This window comes from Numenius arquata, chromosome 27 (genome assembly GCF_964106895.1).
Source record: "Numenius arquata chromosome 27, bNumArq3.hap1.1, whole genome shotgun sequence".
Classification (NCBI taxonomy): Eukaryota; Metazoa; Chordata; class Aves; order Charadriiformes; family Scolopacidae; genus Numenius; species Numenius arquata.
Window position 1 is genome coordinate 1955388 of NC_133602.1, and position 21792 is coordinate 1977179.

The 21792-nt window shown below is 65.0% G+C and overlaps 3 protein-coding genes across 4 annotated transcripts; all 3 read left to right on the plus strand.

Annotated features, from left to right (window-relative positions):
- The first annotated feature begins 664 nt into the window (after positions 1–664).
- Positions 665–6357, plus strand: LAMTOR2 (late endosomal/lysosomal adaptor, MAPK and MTOR activator 2). 2 transcript variants are annotated; one of them, XM_074164559.1, is made up of 4 exons: positions 665–773; positions 4695–4857; positions 4996–5085; positions 6086–6357. In XM_074164559.1, the coding sequence occupies exons 1-4, from the start codon at positions 706–708 to the stop codon at positions 6140–6142; spliced, it is 378 nt and encodes a 125-aa protein (XP_074020660.1). In that variant the 5' UTR covers positions 665–705; the 3' UTR covers positions 6143–6357. The 2 variants fall into 2 exon arrangements, with proteins under 2 accessions (XP_074020660.1, XP_074020661.1); XM_074164560.1 differs by lacking the exon at positions 4996–5085 and having other exon boundaries at positions 706–773; positions 6086–6142.
- A 404-nt stretch (positions 6358–6761) lies between these two features.
- RAB25 (RAB25, member RAS oncogene family) lies at positions 6762–11792 on the plus strand. Its single transcript, XM_074164392.1, has 5 exons — positions 6762–7072; positions 8063–8258; positions 8379–8572; positions 9273–9353; positions 10951–11792. Exons 1-5 carry the CDS (start codon positions 7033–7035, stop codon positions 11079–11081), a joined length of 642 nt encoding a protein of 213 aa, XP_074020493.1. The 5' UTR covers positions 6762–7032; the 3' UTR covers positions 11082–11792.
- A 1216-nt stretch (positions 11793–13008) lies between these two features.
- LOC141475905 (ras-related protein Rab-11A-like) lies at positions 13009–17802 on the plus strand. Its single transcript, XM_074164463.1, has 5 exons — positions 13009–13048; positions 16781–16976; positions 17045–17238; positions 17327–17407; positions 17663–17802. Exons 1-5 carry the CDS (start codon positions 13009–13011, stop codon positions 17800–17802), a joined length of 651 nt encoding a protein of 216 aa, XP_074020564.1.
- Positions 17803–21792: the final 3990 nt, after the last annotated feature.

Below are 21792 nucleotides of genomic sequence, written 5' to 3' on the forward strand. Positions count from 1 at the left end.
CGCACACCCCGTACTCCAGCCCCCCATGTGTCCCCCCTCCCCTAAAGCTGCTCTGATGGCTCCATTTTTGCCGGATTCCCCTTAATTTGGGCTCCTGGTGGGGACCAAGCCCCCTGCCACCACGCTGCGGCCTTTTGCTGGGGCTGATCCAGGCCCTGGTGCCAACAGGGTGGCCGAGGGGTCGGTTTGGGGGTGTCCGGCCGGGGGGTCAGTCTGGGGGTGTCCGGCTGAGGGGTCAGTCTCGGGGGTGTCCGGCCGGGGGGTCGGTTTGGGGGTGTCCAGCCGGGGGGTCGGCCTGGGGGTGTCCGGCCGGGGGGTCGGTTTGGGGGTGTCCGGCTGGGGGGTCAGTCTCGGGGGTGTCCGGCCAGGGGGTCGGTCTGGGGGTGTCCGGCCGAGGGGTCAGTTTGGGGGTGTCCGGCCGAGGGGTCGGTTTGGGGGTGTCTGACCGAGGGGTCGGTTTGGGGGTGTCCGGCCTACCCCCCCCCCCTCCGGCCGGGCTTCCCTTGGCCTCGTCCCTCAGGGCGCTGGGGCAGCCCCCGGGGTGTCCCGGGGGGCAGCGGCCACCGGCAGCGGGAGCCAGGGCCTCCCCGGGACCGGGACTACATGTCCCATGGAGCCCCGGGCGGAGCACGGCCCCCGCTGAGGGAGGAGGCCGGCCGCGGCCTGCCCCGCCATCGCCGGGCGGGGAGCGGGGCGGCGGGCGCCATGCTGCGCCCCAAGGCCCTGACGCAGGTGCTGAGCCAGGCCAACACCGGCGGGGTCCAGAGCACCCTGTGAGTAGGGGCCGGGGCTGAGGGGCGCCGGGGGCGGCAGAGAGGGCTGGCTCCGTCCCCGCTCCCGCTCCCCGCCGCCACAGGGCCCTGCCCGGACGCGCTGCCTTCCCCCGGGCCCTGGAAATGGTCCCCCCCCCCGGGGCGGTGAGGGGCCGGGCGGGGGCTCGCGGGGGGCTGGGGCCGTGCAGGGTGCACGGTGCATGGTGCTGAGGCCGTGCACGGTGCCAGGGCCATGCACGGTGCACGGTGGATGGTGCTGGGGGTGTGCAGGAGGGTGCTGGGCCGTGCACGGTGCACAATGAATGGTGCTGGGGCCATGCAGGAGGGTGCTGGGGCCATACATGGTGCTGGGGCCTTGCACGATGCACAGTGCTCAGCCTTGCACAGTGCCAGGGCCATGCACGGTGCTGGGGCCACACACGGTGCACAATGGATGGTGCTGGGGCCGTGCACGATGCTGAGCCATGTACGGTGCACAATGAATGGTGCTGGGGCCATGCAGGAGGGTGCTGGGCCAAACGTGGTGGTGGGGCCGTGCACGATGCATGATGGATGGTGCCAGGACCATGCACGGTGCTGGGGACACACACGGTGCAAGATGGATGGTGCCAGGACCATGCAATGGATGGTGCTGGGGGCCATACATGGTGCTGGGCCATGCACGGTGCACGATGGATGGTGCTGAGGCTGTGCACGGTGCCAGGGCCATGCACGGTGCTGGGGCCACACACAGTGCAAGATGGATGGTGCCAGGACCATGCAATGGATGGTGCTGGGGGCCATACATGGTGCTGGGGCCATGCACGGTGCACGATGGATGGTGCTGGGGCCATGCATGGTGCACAATGAATGGTGCTGGGGCCGTGCACGATGCTGGACCATGTACGGTGCACGATGGATGGTGCTGGGGCCATGCAGGAGGGTGCTGGGCCAAACGTGGTGGTGGGGCCGTGCACGGTGCACGATGGATGGTGCCAGGACCATGCACGGTGCTGGGCCGTGCACGGTGCTGGGGCCACACACGGTGCACGATGAATGGTGCTGGGGCCGTGCACGGTGCATGGTGCTGAGGCTGTGCACGGTGCCAGGGCCATGCACGGTGCCAGGGCCATGCACGGTGCACGATGAATGGTGCTGGGGCCGTGCATGGTGCACGGTGCATGGTGCTGAGGCTGTGCACGGTGCCAGGGCCATGCACGGTGCACAATGAATGGTGCTGGGGCCGTGCACGATGCTGAGCCATGTACGGTGCACAATGAATGGTGCTGGGGCCATGCAGGAGGGTGCTGGGCCAAACGTGGTGGTGGGGCCGTGCACGGTGCACGATGGATGGTGCCAGGACCATGCAATGGATGGTGCTGGGGGCCGTACATGGTGCTGGGCCATGCACGGTGCACGATGGATGGTGCTGGGGGTGTGCAGGAGGGTGCTGGGCCATGCACGGTGCACGGTGCAGGGTGCTGAGGCTGTGCACGGTGCCAGGGCCATGCACGGTGCACAATGAATGGTGCTGGGGCCGTGCACGATGCTGAGCCATGTACGGTGCACAATGAATGGTGCTGGGGCCATGCAGGAGGGTGCTGGGCCAAACGTGGTGGTGGGGCCGTGCACGGTGCACGATGGATGGTGCCAGGACCATGCACGGTGCTGGGGACACACACGGTGCAAGATGGATGGTGCCAGGACCATGCAATGGATGGTGCTGGGGGCCATACATGGTGCTGGGCCATGCACGGTGCACGATGGATGGTGCTGGGCCATGCACGGTGCACAATGAATGGTGCTGAGGCCATGCACGATGCTGGGCCATGTACGGTGCACGATGGATGGTGCCGGGGCCATGCGGGAGGGTGCTGGGGCCATACATGGTGCTGGGGCCGTGCCAGTGCATGATGGATGGTGCTGGGGCCTTGCACGATGCACAGTGCTCAGCCTTGCACAGTGCCAGGGCCACGCACGGTGCTGGGGACATGCACAGTGCACAATGGATGGTGCCGGGGCCGTGCATGATGCCGGGCCATGTACGGTGCACAATGAATGGTGCTGGGGCCATGCAGGAGGGTGCTGGGCCAAACGTGGTGATGGGGCCGTGCACGGTGCATGATGGATGGTGCCAGGACCATGCACGGTGCTGGGGACACACACGGTGCAAGATGGATGGTGCCAGGACCATGCAATGGATGGTGCTGGGGCCATGCAGGAGGGTGCTGGGGCCATACATGGTGCTGGGCCATGCACGGTGCACGATGGATGGTGCTGGGGCCGTGCATGATGCACGGTGCTCGGCAGTGCACGACGCTGGGTTGTGCACAGTGCTGGGCCATGCACGGTGCACAGTGGATGGTGGTGGGGCCATGCACGGTGCCAGGGCCACGCACGCTGCGTAGCGCATGGTGCTGGGGCCGTGCATGGCGCACGATGGACAGGGCTGGGGCCATGCACGGTGCTGGGCTGTGCACGGTGCTGTGGCCGTGCACGATAGATGGTGCTGGGGCTATGCACGGTGCTGGGCCACGCACGGTGCTGGGGCTGTGCGTGGTGCTGGGCTATGAATGGTGCCAGGGCTACAAACAGCACCAGGGCTCTGCACGGTGCAGGGGCAATGCAGGGCATGTGGTGCTGTGCACAGTGCCAGGGCCATACATGGTGCTGGGGCCGTGCATGGTGCACGATGGACAGGGCTGGGGCCGTGCACGATGCTGGGCTGTGCTTGGTGCTGGGGCCATGCAGGATGCACAGTGGTGTGCACGGTGCCAGGGCCATGCACGGTGCTGGGGCCACGCACAGTGCACGCTGGATGGTGCTGGGGTCGTGCAGGATGCACAGTGCTGGGGCACACACGGTGCTGGGGCCATGCACGGTGCACGATGGACAGGGCTGGGGCCGGGCACAATGCTGGGCTGTGCTTGGTGCTGGGGGCACGCAGGATGGATGGTGCTGGGGCCATGCACGGTGCACAATGGATGGTGCTGGGGCCGTGCAGGGCACACGGTGCTGTGTACAGTGCCGGGGCCACGCACAGTGCACGATGGATGGTGCCAGGGCCGTGCACGGTGCCGGGGCCACGTGTGCTGCATAGTGCATGGTGCACAATGGACAGGGCTGAGGCCGTGCGCGATGCTGGGCTGTGCTTGGTGCTGGGGCCGTGCAGGATGCACAGTGCTGTGCACGGTGCCAGGGCCATGCACGGTGCTGGGGACACGCACAGTGCACGATGGGTGGTGCCAGGACCATGCACGGTGCTGGGCCAAACATGGTGCTGGGGCCGTGCATGGTGCATGATGCACGGTGCTGGGAACACGCACGGTGCAAGATGGATGGTGCTGGGGGCCATGCAGGAGGGTGCTGGGGCCAAACACGGTGCTGGGGCCGTGCACGGCGCATGATGGATGGTGCTGGGGCCACACACAGTGCACGATGGATGGTGCCAGGGCCGTGCACGGTGCCGGGGCCACGTGTGCTGCATAGTGCGTGGTACTGGGGCTGTGCATGGTGCACGACGGACAGGGCTGGGGCCGTGCACGGCGCTGGGCTGTGCGTAGTGCTGGGGCCGTGCAGGATGGATGGTGCTGTTGGGCACAGCGCGTGGTGCCAGGACTGTGCACAGTACCCAGTGCCGTGCACGGTGACAAGGCCACGCACGGTTCTGGGCTGTGCACAGTACCCAGTGTAAGGGCTGTGCCCAGTGCTTGCCCACCAGGCTCGTGCCCAGGCTGCAGCAGGCACCGCAGGCCCACGCTGCCCTGTTTGGGGTGGGGGCACCCCAGGGCTTCCTGGCCTTGAAGCCCCCCACCCCCTGCCAAAATCCCCTTCAGACCTGGGGTATCCTGGGGGTGTGTGGGGGGGGAGAATCGCTCTGCCCCCCAGCACTGCAGTGGGGTCTGGTACCAATTTGCTCCCCCCCCCCCATCTCGTTTCCAGGCTCCTGAACAACGAGGGGTCCTTGCTGGCTTACTCGGGCTACGGGGACACTGATGCCAGGGTCACCGCGGCCATCGCCAGCAACATCTGGGTGGCCTACGACAAGAACGGGCACCAGGCGTTCAATGAGGACAACCTCAAATTCATCCTCATGGACTGCATGGTACGTGGGGCTGGGGGCTTCCCCCCCCCCCCCTCCCTGGGCACCCGGGCACCGCTGTGGCCTTGGGGGTGCCCCGGGACCCTGCTGGTGGTCCCTGCCAAGCCGGGGGTGCGACGGGTGCCGTTTCTCCCTGGGCAGGAGGGGCGAGTGGCCATCACGCGGGTGGCAAACCTGCTGCTCTGCATGTACGCCAAGGAGACGGTGGGATTTGGGATGCTGAAGGCCAAGGTAATGCTGGTGGGGAGGGGACTGGGGGGGGAACAGGGCTGTGTCCCTGCTATGGGGTGGGAAAGAGTTGTCGAGGAGGATGAGGATGGGAGAGGTGGGGGAAGCTGCCATGCCTGGGCCACCTCTGTCTTCCTCTTGCAGAGAGGCTCCTCTGTCCCCCGTGCCAGCCTGGGTGCCACACACTACCTTTTTAAGGCTCTAAAATTAAATATAAATCAAAATAATCATAGAATCACTGAATGGTTTGGGTGGGAAGGGACCTTAAAGACCTTCCAACCCCCCTGCCCTGGGCAGGGACACCTCCCACCAGCCCAGGTTGCTCCAAGCCCCCTCCAACCTGGCCTTGAACCCCTCCAGGGATGGGGCAGCCACAGCTTCTCTGGGCAACCTTGGGCCAGGCTCTCACCACCCTCAAAATAAAGAACTTCTGCCCAATATCTAACCTAAATCTCTCCTTTTTCAGCTTAAAACCCTTCCCCCTCATCCCATCGCTCCCCTCCCTCATCAAGAGTCTGTGTCCCCCCACCTTTGTCCTCCCCTGCGGGCTGGGTGTGCAGTGGGGGTGCCAGCCTCCGTGCTGCACCGTGCCCCGGGCATGTCACCCCATGGGCAGGGGGTGGTGGGTGCCACAGGGGCTGGCAGGGACACGGGGGGGTCACCGGGGCTGTCCCTCGACATGGGGGATTGTTCCCATGAATCATAGAATGGTTTGGGTGGGAGGGGACCTTAAAGCCCATCCAGTCCCCCCCCCTGCCCTGGGCAGGGACACCTCCCACCAGCCCAGGTTGCTCCAAGCCCCCTCCAACCTTGGCCTTGAACCCCTCCAGGGATGGGGCAGCCACAGCTTCTCTGGGCAACCTGGGCCAGGCTCTCACCACCCTCACAGCAAAGAACTTCTGCCCCACAGCTCAGCTCATTCCCCCCCTCATGGGGGGGGGGGGGGGGGCGGGAAGGGAGGGCAAAACCCACCCTGCCCCCTCACGCCGCTCTCCCCCCGCAGGCGCAGGCGCTGGTCCAGTACCTGGAGGAGCCGCTCACGCAGGTGGCCGCATCCTGAGGGGGCAGCGGGGGGGCCCGGACGTGTCACCGCGCAAAGGACATCTGCTGCCATGCTGTCACCGGTGTTGGGGGGTGGGGTGGGGTGGGGGGGTGAGCAGCCCCCCAGGCATCCTGGTCCTGCTTTGGTGTGGCCTTTAAAAATAAGGTGGGGGGAGTGAAAAAATGGGGGGGGGGGGGGGGGGAGAGAATAAAAGTTTGTCTGATTCTTGTGTCATTTTGTGTCCTGTGTGAATAAAAGGAGGGGCTGGGGGGCGGGGGGGGTCATGCTGGGCTTGGGCAGTGCTGTGGGGGTGCCCGTACCTCCGCGATGGGGAAAGACAGGGCAGGGGGTGCGAGGGGGTCGTGTTAAGGGGGGGACAAGAGAGCCCCGACCCCCCTGCCCGGTTGTGTGTGTGTGTGTGGGGGGGGGGGTCGCTCCTTCCCCTCCCCAGTTTCCCCAGTTTCCCCAGTTTCCCCGTCTTTCACACGATGGCAGCAGAGGCGAGGGAACGCGTTCGCCCCCGGTATGAGCCGGGCTGGGGGGGGGGAGGTGTCGGCTCTGTCCCCGCTGCCCCAGCCCGCCCCGCGCCGGCCTCGGCACCCGGGATCGGGCCCCGGCTCCTCCCCCCCGTGACGGTCCCGGGGGTGACACCACCTGCCCGACCGGCGCCGCGACACCCGCTCCCACCCCTCGAGTCAACGCCGCGGCCGCACCGCCACCCCCCCCCCCAACCCACGGGGGACCCCGCTCTCTCCCCCGGGACCCCCGCTCGGTCCCCGCCGAGAGGAAACTTTGTCCCCTCCGTCCCCCCCCTCCCCGTCCCCACCCCCCCACCCCCCCCCCGGGTGGCGCCGGTCCCGCCCCGCTCCGTCTGCTCGGTGGGGAGGAGGAAACCCGGCGGCGGCGACATGGGCAGCGCCGAGGAGGATTATAACTTCGTCTTCAAGGGTGAGTCCCGGGCTCGGTGTCACCCCCCCCGGCCCCAAACCGGGTGGAGCGGGAGGCCGGGGGCCGCGGGGAGGGAACTGGGGTGCTTTCCGCCCCCCCCCCCCCCCCCCCCCGCCCAGGGCTGCCGTGTCCCCAACTGGGGTGTTGTTGGCCGTGGGAAGGGTCAGGGAATCGGGGAGCGGGCACCGGCCTCCGCCACGTCCCCGGCTGATGGCAGCGAGGTCAGGGCTAGTGAACGGCACGGGGGGCACGGGGACACCGATGCCCACCCCAGGGTCGCTCCTGTGGGACACCGGGCGCGTTGGTGGCCCGCGGTGGGGGCTGAAGTGGCCGGGGCTGAGCGTGTGAGACACGAACGCCGCCTGAGCCCATTAACCCCCGGGAGCAGCGCGGGGGCACTTAAAAGTCATTCTGCTGCGGTGACCTGGGTGCTGGCACACGCAGGGGACGTGGGGGACAAACCCGGGCTGGAGAAACGGGGGCACAGCCTCGTGCCCCCCCAGCTTGAGCTCTGCAGGTGCTGCCTCTGCCGGGTGCTGCCGGCCGGACCCCGCAGGGACCTCGTTGCCCCCCCTGGGCAAGCGGAGATGGGCAGGGTCTGGCGTGCCACCAGCTTTGGGTGCCCACCGCAGCAGGGTCACCTGTGGCCAGGACAAGCCCGGTGGCCGTGACCCCCCCGGACAGCAGATGGGGAGCGTGGCTGGGCTCAGCCGAGGGGGCTGAGAGCTCGTGATGCAGGGACGGGACCCCCGTTTGCTGAAGGAGCGACGGTGCCGGGTCCTGCCCGGCCTCAGTGCCCGGGTCTGGGGTCATCAGGCAACAAGGGACCCCCCCCGCCATTACAGGGTGGTCCAGTTGCCACACGTCCAAAGCAACTGGCTGGTCTGGCTCGGGTCAGAAAGGGTTATTTGAATTATTGTGAAGTGTTTTGGGGCCGCCTTCTCCCGCCTCCTCCACAGCTCCAGCAGGTTTTCTCCCTTCCTTCCGCAGTGGTCCTCATCGGGGAGTCCGGGGTGGGCAAAACCAACCTGCTCTCCCGCTTCACCCGCAACGAGTTCAACCACGACAGCCGCACCACCATCGGCGTGGAGTTCTCCACCCGCACCATCCTGGTGGGAGACGCCGTGGTGAAGGCTCAGATCTGGGACACGGCCGGGCTGGAGCGGTACCGCGCCATCACCTCCGCGTAAGGATGGGATGCCGGGAATCGGGGATCCCCCCGGCACCTGGGTGGTGATGCCCTGGTAGCCCCATGGGTGAAGATGCTGCGTCTGGAGCGTGGGGTGATGGTGGGGTTCTCCCGTAGGTATTACCGGGGGGCCGTGGGTGCCCTGGTCGTCTTTGACATCACCAAGCACCAGACGTATGACGTGGTGGACCGCTGGCTGAAGGAGCTGTACGACCACGCCGAGGCCAGCATTGTTGTCATGCTGGTGGGGAACAAGACCGACCTCGCGCAGGCTCGGGAGGTGCCCATGGAGGAGGCCAAAATGTTTGCAGGTAGGGGCTGGCACCCTGCCCCCAGGGTTGGGGGCTTGTCAACCCCCCCCGACTGCGGGGACCCGCACCACTGTGGGCAACCGACGTATCTAGAGGGGCTCGGAAATGGAGACGTGCCCTCACCGGGGTCTGCATCGTATAGAATCGTAGAACCGTGGAATGGTTTGGGTGGGAAGGGACCTTAAAGCCCACCCAGTCCCCCCCCCTGCCCTGGGCAGGGACACCTCCCACCAGCCCAGGCTCCTCCAAGCCCCCTCCAACCTGGCCTTGAACCCCTCCAGGGATGGGGCAGCCACAGCTTCTCTGGGCAACCTGGGCCAGGCTCTCACCACCCTCACAGCAAAGAACTTCTTCCCAATATCTAACCTAAATCTCTCCTTTTTCAGCTTAAAACCCTTCTTCCAGCCTTTTCCCACCTTAGCTCTTCACCTGAGAGTTTGTCTTGATAGAGATTGTCTCTTTAATCATATAGAATCATGGAACCATGGAACGGTTTGGGTGGGAAGGGACCTTGAAGCTCATCTGGTTCCCCCCTGCCCTGGGCAGGGACATCTCCCACCAGACCACGTTGCTCCAAGCCCCCTCCAACCTGGCCTTGAACCCCTCCAGGGATGGGGCAGCCACAGCTTCTCTGGGCAACCTGGGCCAGGCTCTCACCACCCTCGTAGTCACCGTCTCGGGGGGGCTCCTCTCATTGCAGACAACAACGGGCTGCTCTTTGTCGAGACCTCGGCGCTCGACTCCACCAACGTCGAGCAGGCGTTTGAGACCATCCTGAAGGGTACGTGCACCAGTGCCACGGGGTTCCGGGGCATCGCGGTGTCCCTTACCGGGGACCGGGGCTGGGCAGAGGCCGTGCGGCGCGTCCCTCCCCTGCCCTGCTCCACCTGAGCTCTTTGGGGCAGGTTTCGGCGTCGTCTTTCTGGCTGGTTTGGTTTCCGGCCGTTCCTGCTGGGCGTTTCTCCGCACCCCATGGCTTTGTTCCCATGGCCCCGGGCATCCCCGAAGCCCCGGGGGCTCCTTCTCCCCCTGTAATCCCTGATGCTCTTCCTGTTATCCCGGGCTCCTGACTCAGTGTCTCCAGCACCCTGCCCAACCGGCCCGGGGAGGGCCAGGGGGACGGGGACGGCGAGGGGTCACGCTCGGCCAGGAGCACTGCTCTGGGAATGGCAGCACCGGGGCAGGAGCATGATGAGATGTGCCGTGCCGTGCCATGCCACACTGTGCCGTGCCATGCTGTGCCACGCCATGCTGTGCCACACTGTGCCGTGCCATGCTGTGCCATGCCATGCCATGCCACACTGTGCCGTGCCATGCTGTGCCACGCCATGCTGTGCCATGCCGTGCCATGCTGTGCCACGCCATGCTGTGCCATGCCATGTTGTGTCATGCCATGTTGTGTCATGCTGTGCTGTGCTGTGCCATGCCATGCCATACCATGCCATGCCATGCTGTGCTGTGCCACGCCATGTCGTGCCATGCAATACTGTGCTGTGCCATGCTGTGCCATGCCTTGTCATGCCATGCCATGCCACACTGTGCCGTGCCATGTCGTGCCATGCTGTGCCACACTGTGCCGTGCCATGCTGTGCCATGCCATGTTGTGTCATGCTGTGCTGTGCTGTGCTGTGCTGTGCCGTGCCATGCCATACCATGCCATATCATGCCATGCAATACTGTGCCATGCCACGCTGTGCCGTGCCATGCTGTGCCACACTGTGCCGAGCCATGCTGTGCCATGCCATGTTGTGTCATTCCGTGCTGTGCTGTGCTGTGCCATGCCATGCTGTGCTGTGCCATGCCATGCCATGACATACCGTGCCATGCCATGCCATGCTGTGCCACGCCGTGTCATGCCATGCAATACTGTGCCATGCCATGCTGTGCCATGCCTTGTCATGCCATGCCACGCCACGCTATGCCATGCCATGCTGTGCCGTGCCTTGTCATGCCATGCCACGCCACACTGTGCCGTGCCATGCTGTGCCATGCCATGTTGTGTCATGCCGTGCCGTGCTGTGCCATGCCATGCTGTACTGTGCCATGCCATGCCGTGCCATGCCAAGCCGAGCCAGCCTGGCCGGGTGAGCTGCCAGCCCCAGCACAGGGTGAAGCACTAATCCCAGGTTGGGCAAGAGGAAGTTGCCCAAGCGCAGGGTGTTCCCCGGGCGCCGCAGGGATGTAACCTGGGGGGGGCTGCTCCCTTGTCACCCCTCAGCTCGTCCCCTCTGCGTAAAGGGGAAGGGGAGCCACCAGCGTGCCAAGCCGCGGGTCACGGGGCGAGCAGTGGGGGCTGCAGGCTCGAATCTGTCCCTGCGTCCCCGGGGGGGCCTGTGGGTGCCACACAGACCCCCCCCCCGGCACCTCTTGTTTTGCAGAGATCTTTCACAAAGTGCAGAAGCAGAAGCAGAGGAACAGCCAAAGCAACACGGTGTCACTCGCCAGCGAGAGCCCGGAGAGCACGGCCCCGGCGCAGCCGGAGAAGCGCCCGTGCTGCGTGGCCCTCTGAGCCGGCCAGGACCCCCCGGGGACCCCCGGGGAGCCCCGCAGCCCCGGGACACGCCAGTGGCGTCAAGCTGGGTCTGCCTCCGTGTAGACTCCTCTGGCCACCGGCACAGGCTGGTGCCACCCAGCCTGCGGTGCCACCCCCGTCCTGGGGCAGTGGGGACCGGCAGCCCGGAAAGTGCCCAAATTCTGCCATAAAGGGTGAGAAGCACCAGTGCCGGGAGCTCTGCTCTGTCTGCTTCGTTATTGCCGGGCCTTGATTAGCATCACCACCACCCCCACGGACCCCCCCAACCCCTCTGGACCCCCGGTGCAGAGGACTGAGATACCCCCGGGCACCGGCTGGGGAAGAAGCCGGGAGGTTCTGGCCACCGTTGTGCCAGCGATGGTAGCCACTCTGTGTCTGACCCTGGAGTTGCTCCCGTGTGTCCACCCAGTGCCACGCGCTGGGGATGTGGTGGTCCCCGCAGGTCTCCATCACCACCGGGGACTGGTCGGGGGTCACCCCAAGCCCTGTGGAGCGACATGGCATCACCCAGCCCTGTCCCCATCCCAGATAAGGGACAAGGGTGATGGCAGGACCCAGAGAAGGTCGCTCCCGCCTGTGGGGCGGGATGGGGTCGGTTCCGAGGGGCCCGGGAGCAGCTCCATGTCCCATCGTGTCCCATCACCGGTGACGCAACCATTAAAGGACTTGCGAAATGCGGGTTTGCTGAGCTGGAATTCCTGCCTCTTTGTGGTCCCATCCCCCGTCCCCACCTTCGTGCTCCCGCTCACACAACCAGCCCGGCCCGATGCCGCCATCCCAGTGCCCCCTCCCAGCCCGGTGCCACTGTCCCCCTGTGCCCTATCCCAGCCCGATGCCACTGTCCCCCCGTGCCCTCTTCCATCCCAATGACACTGTCCCCCTGAACCCCCTCCCAGCCTGATATCACTGTCCCCCTGAGCCCCCTCCCAGCCCGATGCCAGGGTCCCCTCTGTCCCCTCCCATCCCAATGCCATCGTTCCCCTGAGCTCCATCCCAGCCCAATGCCACCGTCCCCCTCTGCCCCCTCCCATCCCAATGACACTGTCCCCCTGAGCCCCCTCCCAGCCCGATGGCAGGGTCCCCTCTGCCCCCTCCCATCTCAATGCCATCGTTCCCCTGAGCCCCCTCCCATCCTAATGCCATCATCCCCCTCTCCCCCCTCCCATCCCAATGCCACCGTTCCTCTGAGCCCCCTCCCATCCTAATGCCATCGTCCCCCTCTGCCCCCTCTCAGCCCAATGCCATCCTCCCCCTGTGCCCCCTCCCAGCCTGATATCACTGTACCCCTGAGCCCCCTCCCAGCCCGATGCCACCGTCCCCCCTCTGCCCCCTCCCAGCCCCATACCACAGTCCCCCCGTGCCCCCTCCCCACACAGCCTTTCCCACCCCGTGTCCCCACACCCTCGCTGGCTCGTAGGGGACAGCTGGCAGTTTGGTGGTCCCAGCCGTGAGGTGGCCTCAGCAGTGACCCTCGGAAATGGGGGAATCGCTGCCGGATCCTCAGCACCTTCCTCTAGTTCCGGGCACTCGCTCTCCCTCTGCGTGTCAGCCCCTTCCCGTCCCCGTGGCCGTGACAGTGGCCGTGACTGTCCCCATGGCTGGTGGCCTTTCCCTGCTGCCACCCAGCGCTTCGCCTGAGGATGCCCCGGGGACCCTGGGGAGGTCACGGGGGGGGGGGGGGGGGGGGCTGAGTGGGGAGCAGAGCCCACCTACCTGCCCCCCCCCTTACCTGGCCCAGGTGAGCACACCTGGGCGGTGACAGACAGCCCCGGCCACCAATGGGCGCGGAGGAGGAAGGGCTGTGGCCACCAATGGGCGAGCAGGGGACAGCCCCCGCCAGGGCTGGGTAAGGCCCGGAAATCCCAGTTGGCCCAGTGGGAGCGGGGCTGCGGAGCTGGGCGAGATGCGGGGCAAGGACGATGAATACGACTACCTCTTCAAAGGTGGGTGTCTTGCCCTGCCGCTGCCGCTCTGGCCATGCCTGCGATGAGCTGTGCTCGGTCTCAGCCCGTGCCGCTCTGGCCATGCCTGCGATGAGCTGTGCTCGGTCTCAGCCCGTGCCGCTCTGGCCATGCCTGCGATGAGCTGTGCTCGGTCTCAGCCCTCTGCAGAGTGGTGCTACCTCCATCCAGCACCTTCGGGATGGAGCTGGAAGCCGGGGCTTTAGCTTGTACTGGGATATAACACCCAGCTCCCGGTGCTGGGGATCTGGAGGGGCTTGCTGGGGCGCTCCCCTGTGCTGGGCAGAGGTGAGGGTGGGTCTTGGTGGGGCTGGGGCTTCAGGGTAGAGGCTGAAACGTTGCTGTGGTCCAAGGGTTTGCACAGAGCTGGTCTGTGGCTGTTTGTGGCCCTAGTGCTAATTAAAGCAGCTCGTTACTGCTGGGGGGGCAAGTCTGGAGCCCTCACCCGGGTGCAGCAGTCAGGGGAGGGGTGGCCGTGCCCGGGGCAGGGTGCTGGTAGCCTGGGGAGGCAGGGGCAGTGGGGAAGGCTGGTCACGGTGGCTGCTGTGCCCCTCGGGGGGGGCTTGGGGGCTCCCCCCTGTGTGGCTGGGGCGGGAGGAGCGGTTCTGGGGGCTGAGGGAGTATTCCTGAGAGGAAGAGCTGCCCTTGCCCAGCTGCAGCTAAGGGAGAGGACCCGGGGCTCCGGGGTTGTCCTTCCCTGCGCTGGTCACGGTGTGACATCTCCGGTGTGCGAGGGGGGACGGGGCTGGGCCCTCGGGGACACGACACTGGTTTTCCCAGAGCCCAGCAGCCCCATCCGAGCCACCACCCCGGCCACACGCTGGGTTTCCCTGCCGTTAGCAGCTCTCCCCGTGCCCTGGGCGGCTGGAGGGGCGCTGGGGGAAGCCCGGGGGACAACGTCACAACGTCCCGAGCCATAAAAGCCGGGGAATGAGATCACCGGGTGGCCGGCCGTGAGTCAGCCTCCCCGCGCAGCCCTGCCCCAAAGGCCCCCAGTAATTCCAGCCACCGACACGCCGGTGGCCCCCGGCTCCTCGCACACCTCCCCTGGCTCCTGCCCAGGAAAATCCTCTTCTCCGGAGTTATTCTGGGACCTGGTGAGGGGGGGGAAACTCTGATGCAGCTGGAGCCGGGTGGTGCCTCAGAGCGAGGAGCTCCTCCGGCTGGGGTGTCCGTTGCTTCTCGCCCAGCGCTGTGCCAGCAGCGTGGCTCTGGGTTGGCCCTGGCGCGTTGTCCTCCTGCGGTGCCCGTCCCCTCCCTGTGATCCAGCAGGAGCCAGAGCCGAGAGCAGCTCCACGCTGGGCTCTGCCTTCCCCTCCTGGCTCTCGTGGGGGTCTCTGGAGTCCCTAAAACAATCAGAGAACTCGGTTTTGAACGTGGGGTCTGCTCGTCCCTCCTGAAGGAGGTGACACGTCCAAGGGAGACGCGATGTTCAGGGCCACGGGGCTGGGCCAGCGCTCTCGGGGGCCCGATGGCTCTGCTGAGGCCAGTTTCTCCCCTGGGAGATGGTCACCGCTCGAAACGGAGTTATCCCGGTTTCCACTGAGCTGGGAGCATCAGCCGCCTTCTCCGGTTGCAAAGCACGATGCGAATTCCAGCTGCGCTCAGGAGAAGGCCTTGGATGCTGCTGGAGGGGACTTGGGAGAGGTGACAAACGGCCCTGGGCACGGCTGCTCCTTGGACCCTTCCTCGGGAGCCCTGTGCGCAGCCCCGGGCTGTTTCCATCCCCGCCTCTGCGGTGGGACGTGACGTGTCACGGATGCTTCACCAGGATTCACAGGATGCTTTAAACTGTGTGTTTGGAGGCAGCGAGGACGGAGGGTGCTCTTGTGGGTGGGGTGGGGGACGCTGCTCGGGTCCCTCTTGCCCTCCACGCTCGGGGGGGTTGGCGCTGAGCACGTCCCCGCTCTGCACCGTGGTTCCGGATCCATCCAGCCCCCTCCCTGCACCCCTGGCGTGGTGCAAAGCCCGTGGGAGTGTGATGAGCGTGCCATGGCTGTGGGGGCTGCGCAAGGTGGCTCCGCTCCCTCCCCCAGCCCGCTTCCCTAAGGCTCTCCCCCACCAACACTGGTTTCACTGGCTGCAGGGGTGATGCTCTTGCCTCAGTTTCCCCCGGCCACGCTTGGTGCTGGCCCCTGGTAGCCAGGGCTCTCGTGGCCACGCCGCCCTCCTGTCCCCAGGCCATGGTGGGGCTGGGGACCGGGGGCAGCAGGAGCACGGCTCTGCAGGGACAGGGGACGTGGCGGTTGAGCCGGGGGAAGCGGCAACTTCCCCTTGTTCAAAGGCCAAGCCCGGATCAAAGCGGCGAGGCTCGGTAAGCGTTAACGAACCCGGCTCATCAGCGGCCTGCACTTTTCTGCTATTTTGGCCAGGGTAGTCCAGGCTGTCGTGGTCCTCCTGGGCCTCCGCGGAGCACGCGGTGGCTTTCAGGGCTGCACGGAGGGGCCACCCATCCCTCCGTTACCGGCTGCCCCAACGCAGGGATCACCATTGGGGCTCCGGCGCCTTCCAGCCGCCCTCGGTGATCACCGGGAGCTGCTCCACGTGCCGTCGGGCTTCAGGAGTGAGGCTAATTCCTGCCCGTCCTGCACCAAGGGGTTTGGAAGGGGATGGCTGCGCTGTCGGAGGCTTCTCATTCCAGCCCGGGCAAGGGAGCCGAGCCGCTGGGAGCTGGAGCTGCTGGGAAGGGGTTATCCGGGACACGGAGCTGCGTCCCCAGAGGATGGTGGCTGCTGAGCCTCGAGGGAGCGTAGACATGTCTCACCTCAAACCCTGCAGCGTGTCTTGCAGCCCTGGTGACCTGCAGCCGTGGGGCTGTGACAAACCCGGCGTTCTCCCCGGCGCGGTCACTGGGAGGTTGCGATCTCAGCCCTGCTGCTGTCTGGTCCCGGGGGGGAGAGGTGTCCCCCCAAGTTTGGTCCCAGGAGGGTGGGTGAAGCGAAGCGGGGCTGTGTGTGAGCACACCTGGAGGACGAACAGAATTGGCAGTAGGGGGGGGGGGATAAAATAATAATTAATAATAAAAATCAAAACCTGTTGAGTCATAAACTCAACAAACTTGATGGGGAGCCACGTGATAAAGCCGGCCCAGAGCCTGTTGTGCCAGGTTTTACAGGAACCAGCCAGATCTGGGACAGGCAGAAAATGCACTTAACAAACCCACACCCAGGGACTTCCCGGCTCAGGGGCTGGATCCGTGGCAGCGGAGGAGGAGGAGGAGGAGGATGATGATGATGAGGATGATGATGCTTCCTTTCAGACCAGGTCTTTAAGTCCTTGTGTGCCCTCAGGGTTGGAGCTTGGGCTGGAAATAGGAGACCCAGGTCTGCTTGACCTCTCTGCCCCGGCTGTCTCTGCGCTGCTCCTGGTTTTCTTCCCATTTCTGCATCCAGCACCTTCCCGTCCCCGGTGCTGGGAAAGAAACCCCCGGTGACTTCCAGGCGATGGCAGGAATTTTCTTGAGGGGCGTTTACTGGGAGCTGTGGTGCTGCTGGGACAAGTGGAGGCTGCTGGTCCCCCTCCCCGAGGGCAGCGTCGCAGTTGCAGCCCCCTCGCCCGGCGGCTTCTCCCTGGGTTGGGGTCCAGGATGGGGGGCAGATGGGGAGACCCCCGTCCTGGCCCAAGTTTGCTGGGATGGTCGGCACTACAGGATGCAAATGCCTTTGCTGGGTGTCCGGGGGGGGTGACACTGTGCTTGTGTGTCCCCCCCCCCAGTTGTGCTCATCGGGGACTCCGGGGTGGGGAAGAGCAACCTGCTCTCACGCTTCACCCGCAACGAGTTCAACCTGGAGAGCAAGAGCACCATCGGGGTGGAGTTCGCCACAAGGAGCATCCAGGTGGACAACAAGACGGTGAAGGCTCAGATCTGGGACACGGCCGGGCAGGAGCGGTACCGGGCCATCACCTCAGCGTGAGTGTCCTTGTCCCCCACCCCTGTCCCTCGCCCGGAGCCCTGCCGTGACCCTCGCTGTCCCCCAGGTACTACCGGGGGGCGGTGGGAGCTCTGCTCGTCTACGACATCGCCAAGTACCTGACGTACGAGAACGCCGAGCGCTGGCTGAAGGAGCTGCAGGACCACGCTGACGCCAACATCGTCATCATGCTGGTGGGCAACAAGAGCGACCTGCGGCACCTGCGGGCCGTGCCCACCGACGAGGCCAGGAGCTTTGCAGGTATCGCCCCCATCCCGCCCTGTCCCATCCCATCCCAAGGGGGGGGCACAGCTCATGGCACCCGCCTGAGCTCGCCCTGTCCTTGCAGAGAAGAACGGGCTCTCCTTCCTCGAGACGTCTGCTCTGGACTCCACCAACGTGGAGACGGCTTTCCACAACATCCTCTCGGGTAAGGGGCAACCAGGAAAGTGGGGGGGGGGGGGGGAAGGAGGGATGAGGGATGGAGATGGTTTTGGACATGGTGTCCTTCCAGAACCCCACTGGGGACATTCTGGGGTGGGATCCTGCTCCCCTGGATGGGGAGATATGGGCACCTGCACCCCTTGAGCTGGGTGTTTTGGGAGGGGGTATGTCCCCCACTGAAATATAAACTTAAAGAACTTTTTTTTTTTTTTGCCTTCTCTCCCCCCTCTCTCGCTGGCAGAGATCTACCGCATCGTGTCGCAGAGGCAGATCACCGGGCAGCCCGAGTCCGAGTTTGGCCCCACCACGACCATCGAGCCCATCCGGGTGCTGCCCACGCAGCAGGAGGGCAGGCAGGCGCCCTGCTGCCAGAACATCTGAGCCCCCGGGGGTGCCCCCGCCCTGACACCCCCAAGCACACGGTGGCATCGCGTTCCTCGCCCTCTACCTCTGCTCGCTGCAGCCCCCCCAGGACAGGGCGGGCTGGCGGCTGCTTCCGCACCGCTGCTGCTGTGTGCACCATCGCGCTGCCCCTCTGCTGCTCCCCCTGGGTTTATGTGGGACCCACACAAATTGGGGGGGGGGGGAAAGCATCAGGGTCTCTCCTCTCTCTCCCCGTGGCTTGGGACATGCCATCCCCTCGTGTCCCTGCTTCCTCCACCCTGAAGGTGACTCAGGGTGGCACCGAACAAGCCCGAACATCGTCACTCCCTTGTTTGGTGCCACGTTCCTGCAGCACCCCCGGGCGCAGCCCTTCAGGGCGGGGGGGTACATGGGGTGCACCCCTCTCCTGCCCGGTGGGGCGAGTGCCTGTGCCCGGCCCTGCCCCTGCAGCACCCGGGGCTGGGTGCGCCTCTGCGTGTCCCCGGGGCAGCCCCGGGCCACCAGTGTGGGGTGCGGGGGGTGACACCCCTGCTCCTGCCCCGTCTTGGTGGCGTCAGCCCCTTGAGGTGTCCCTGTTGGAGGTGTCCCTGTGACACAGCCCTGGCAAAGGGGAGACCCCGCACCTCTCCCACTGCTGCCCCAGCCCGGGGGGACCTGGGGAGCGTGTCCTTTGGGTGGGGACAAAGTGGGGTCCTGGGGCTTTGGTGGGATGAGGGCAGGGATGTGTCACGGAGGGTGGGCACCTGGTCTCTCCCATGTCCCCCGCTGCCAGCACATGGGTGCCCTCGGCCCCGAGGAGCCTCCCCCGTGGCTTGAACCCCCTCCCCTCGAGGGTTTCGCCGCCGGTGACAGCGTGGCCGGGCCCGGGGACGCGGCTGCCGCTAGATGGAGCGTCTGCTGCGCCCACGGGGTGACAGCGGCCCCGCGCCCCCCCCCGGGGCGCAGCGGGTACCCCCCGGGCGGACCCGGGGACAAGGCGCTGGGACAGACTGGGCTGAGCCCGGTGCCTGTGTCGGGGGGTGACTGGGGGGTGTCACTCGAGGGGTGCGGGCGCTGGGGTGGCCTTGCTGGGACAGCCTGTCCCCAGTGCTGGGAGCGTGTCCCCATCCCGGCGTGGGGGTTTTGGGGGGGGGGAGGGGGGTCTCTGTCTCTCCGTGGCTGCCCCCGGTCACCCCCCTCACTTGGCCTGTGCCAGGGTCTCGCCTTGGGGCCCGATTTACCGATGAAACAGGAATTTGGGCAAAAATCCCCAAATAAAGTTGCTGCTGGAGATCCTTTCTCTCTCTGCCTGTGTCCCTCCTGGGGACCAGGGATTGTCCCAGCCCTGTCCCCACACCTCGGGGCAGCACCCCCGAGGGATGAAGGGGGAGGAGGAGGAGGGTGGGGAGGAAGGTGGGACCTGGGCCAAGGGGGTGTCTTGCGGGGGGGGGGGGGGGGGGGGGGGGGGCTGGAGGGGGAGGTTGGATCCTGCCGCCGTGGCACCGGGGGTGGGCGGGGGGGGAGAGCACGGACCGGGCACCGGACCGGGCACAGAAATGGCTGTGCCGTGTGGGTGCCAGCCCCGTTTGGGTTGAGGTTGCCCCTTTTTTGTCCAACCACCAGCCCTTGGTTCGAGCCACCCCGTTGCAGCGTGTCCCTGCTGTCCCAAGGGCAACCTCATCGTCCCCGAGCTTGCCAGACCCATCCATGGCCACCTCTCTTTGTGTCTGACCGTGGCTGGCGGCTGTCCCCAGATCGGTGACAGTTCTTATCCCACGCTGCCAAGCGTCCCCCCCGTCCCGTCCGCCATCTGCCCGCACCCAGACGTGGTGCCAAGGGGTGATGTCACCCCCAAAGGAGGGTGCAGGGGGGGGAGGACGCTGCCCCCGGTACCCCGAAGGGACAGGGTTTGAGCCAAGCGTCCCTTGGGGCTCGCTGCCGTCAGAGGTGACATCCAGCCGGGCGCTGGCACGGGCGCATGGGGCGATGAGCTCATTTGGGCTCACGGAGACACTTTGAGGCTCGGCAGCTCCGTTTTGTTCCAAGTTTTTCAGCTTTTATACGATTTTTGCTGGAATGAAGTCGTGGGAAGGGTGAAACGGGGCCCGGGCTGGCGGCCGAGGCTCGGGGAGGTGGGACCAGCAGCCAACACAGGGGAGCTGACACTCCCCCGAATTAAACTCTTTTGCTCTAACAAACCCCCAAAAGTGTTGCTAAAGGCGTGGGGGACCCATGAGGGGTGGGAGAAGGAGGTTACGGCCCCACCGCCCCCCCCCCCCCCCCCCCCCGGGCCCAGCCCCGTTCCCACCCACCCCCTCCCAAAACCCAGACAGAAACCGAGAGCAGACACCAAGTTTCTTAAGTAATAATACTTTAATAAAATTAAGTTCTTAATGTAATTTAGCACATTTAATACATTAACCCTTTCCCTTCTTTGTTTTCTACAAGTTGTGCAACATCATTATTTTAATTTTTTATTTTATTTTAATTTTTTTCCTTCTCCCCTTATACTATATGCCTCAAAAACTCAGACAACGAGCCTAACTCTACTTCTATGTTCGGTTATATCTCTCTCTCAGGCTCTTTCTTTTTTGCGTTAACGCCGGAGAGATGAAAATACCTGGATGGACCATGTGATCGGTTTCCAATAGTAACAATCCCGACTACAGGTTTCCTATGACGTTAAAAGAAAAAGAGAGCGAAAAAAAAGAAAAAAAAAGAAAGAAAAAAAAAAAAAAAAAAGAAAGAAAAGCAAACGCAACGTAAGAGGGAATGGACTTTAAATGGAAGGGCCACACAGTCAGGAGGGCCGGGCTAACGCCGGGCTACTCTGTGGCCGGCTGGCTCAGCGCGAGGGGGGTGGTACCGTGGAGGAGGACCCTGTGCTTGCACCCGGATCCGGGGAAAGCAGATACACCCAAACTTGTACAGCGATTTTTTTTTTTTTTTTTTTGGAGAGCGGACGAGAGAAAGCTGCAGCAGCGCTGGGTCAAGCAAAAGCCACGAAGGGCTGGCGGAGGGGCTGCGGTCCCCTGAAAGCCACCGGGTATGGCCGAGATGGGCTGCTGAGGGTCCCCAGAGGCTGGGCCTCACTCCTTCCGTGGGAAATCCCACCGGAGCTGCTCTGCCGGAGTCATAGAATCATCAAATCCTGACAAGCCGGAGCCTGGATCGCTCCGACAGTGGGGCAGAGCGGGAGGAAAGCCTCAGCCGTGCAGCCGGGTACCCGGGGGCTGCTCCGGGCATCCCTGGGGAGTCCCCTGGAGCTGGGATCGGGGTTGGCTCCGTGGCACGGCAGCGTGAGCGGGTTCTGCAGCGCCCACAGCTCCAACAGACCCACCAGGTCGGGACTCATCAGCGCTGGGGCCACTGCCTTCCATGTTTGCTTAACGCTGCTGCCAACCCAGGAGCAAACCCCCAGCTACAAAACCGGATCTGGCCCCTGATATTTCTTTTTTTCTCCTCTTTTTTTATGATTATCTCGAACAGAATTCATAAGGAAAAAGGAAAAAAAAAAAAGATCTTTTTTTTTTTTTTTTTTTTTTGATGGTTTTGATCGTTTCACAGACGAGCAAAGCAGCCTGTGACCGTGTCTCTCTGTCCCAGCTCCCGGGAGCCCAGAGAAGATCCCTGTGGCCACCAAGCTCTCTCTCGCCGCTCCGTTTCTCTGCAAGTTGTTTCCAAAGCACCATCGCAAGCCCAGGAGAACACGTTCTGCCGTCAGCTGCCGGGTAAAACGGTGCCACCATCGGAGGGTGACTTCATTTGGTTTTTAATCCCTGCGCAGCCACCGGTGGACCCACTCCAGGTTTTACATTAATGTCACTTTACCAGGGGCGTGGGGGGGGGGGGGTGACTTTCAATTTGCCCCGTTGGCAGCCCTGGAGCCATGCTGGAGTGGAACCAGCGGTAACGCCGAGCCTGCCGGGGCTGGAGCGACCTCCCATTCCAGCAGAGTAACCCCATTGAAATGGGGGAGCTCCGGGGGAGGGAAGGCAGGAGCTGCCC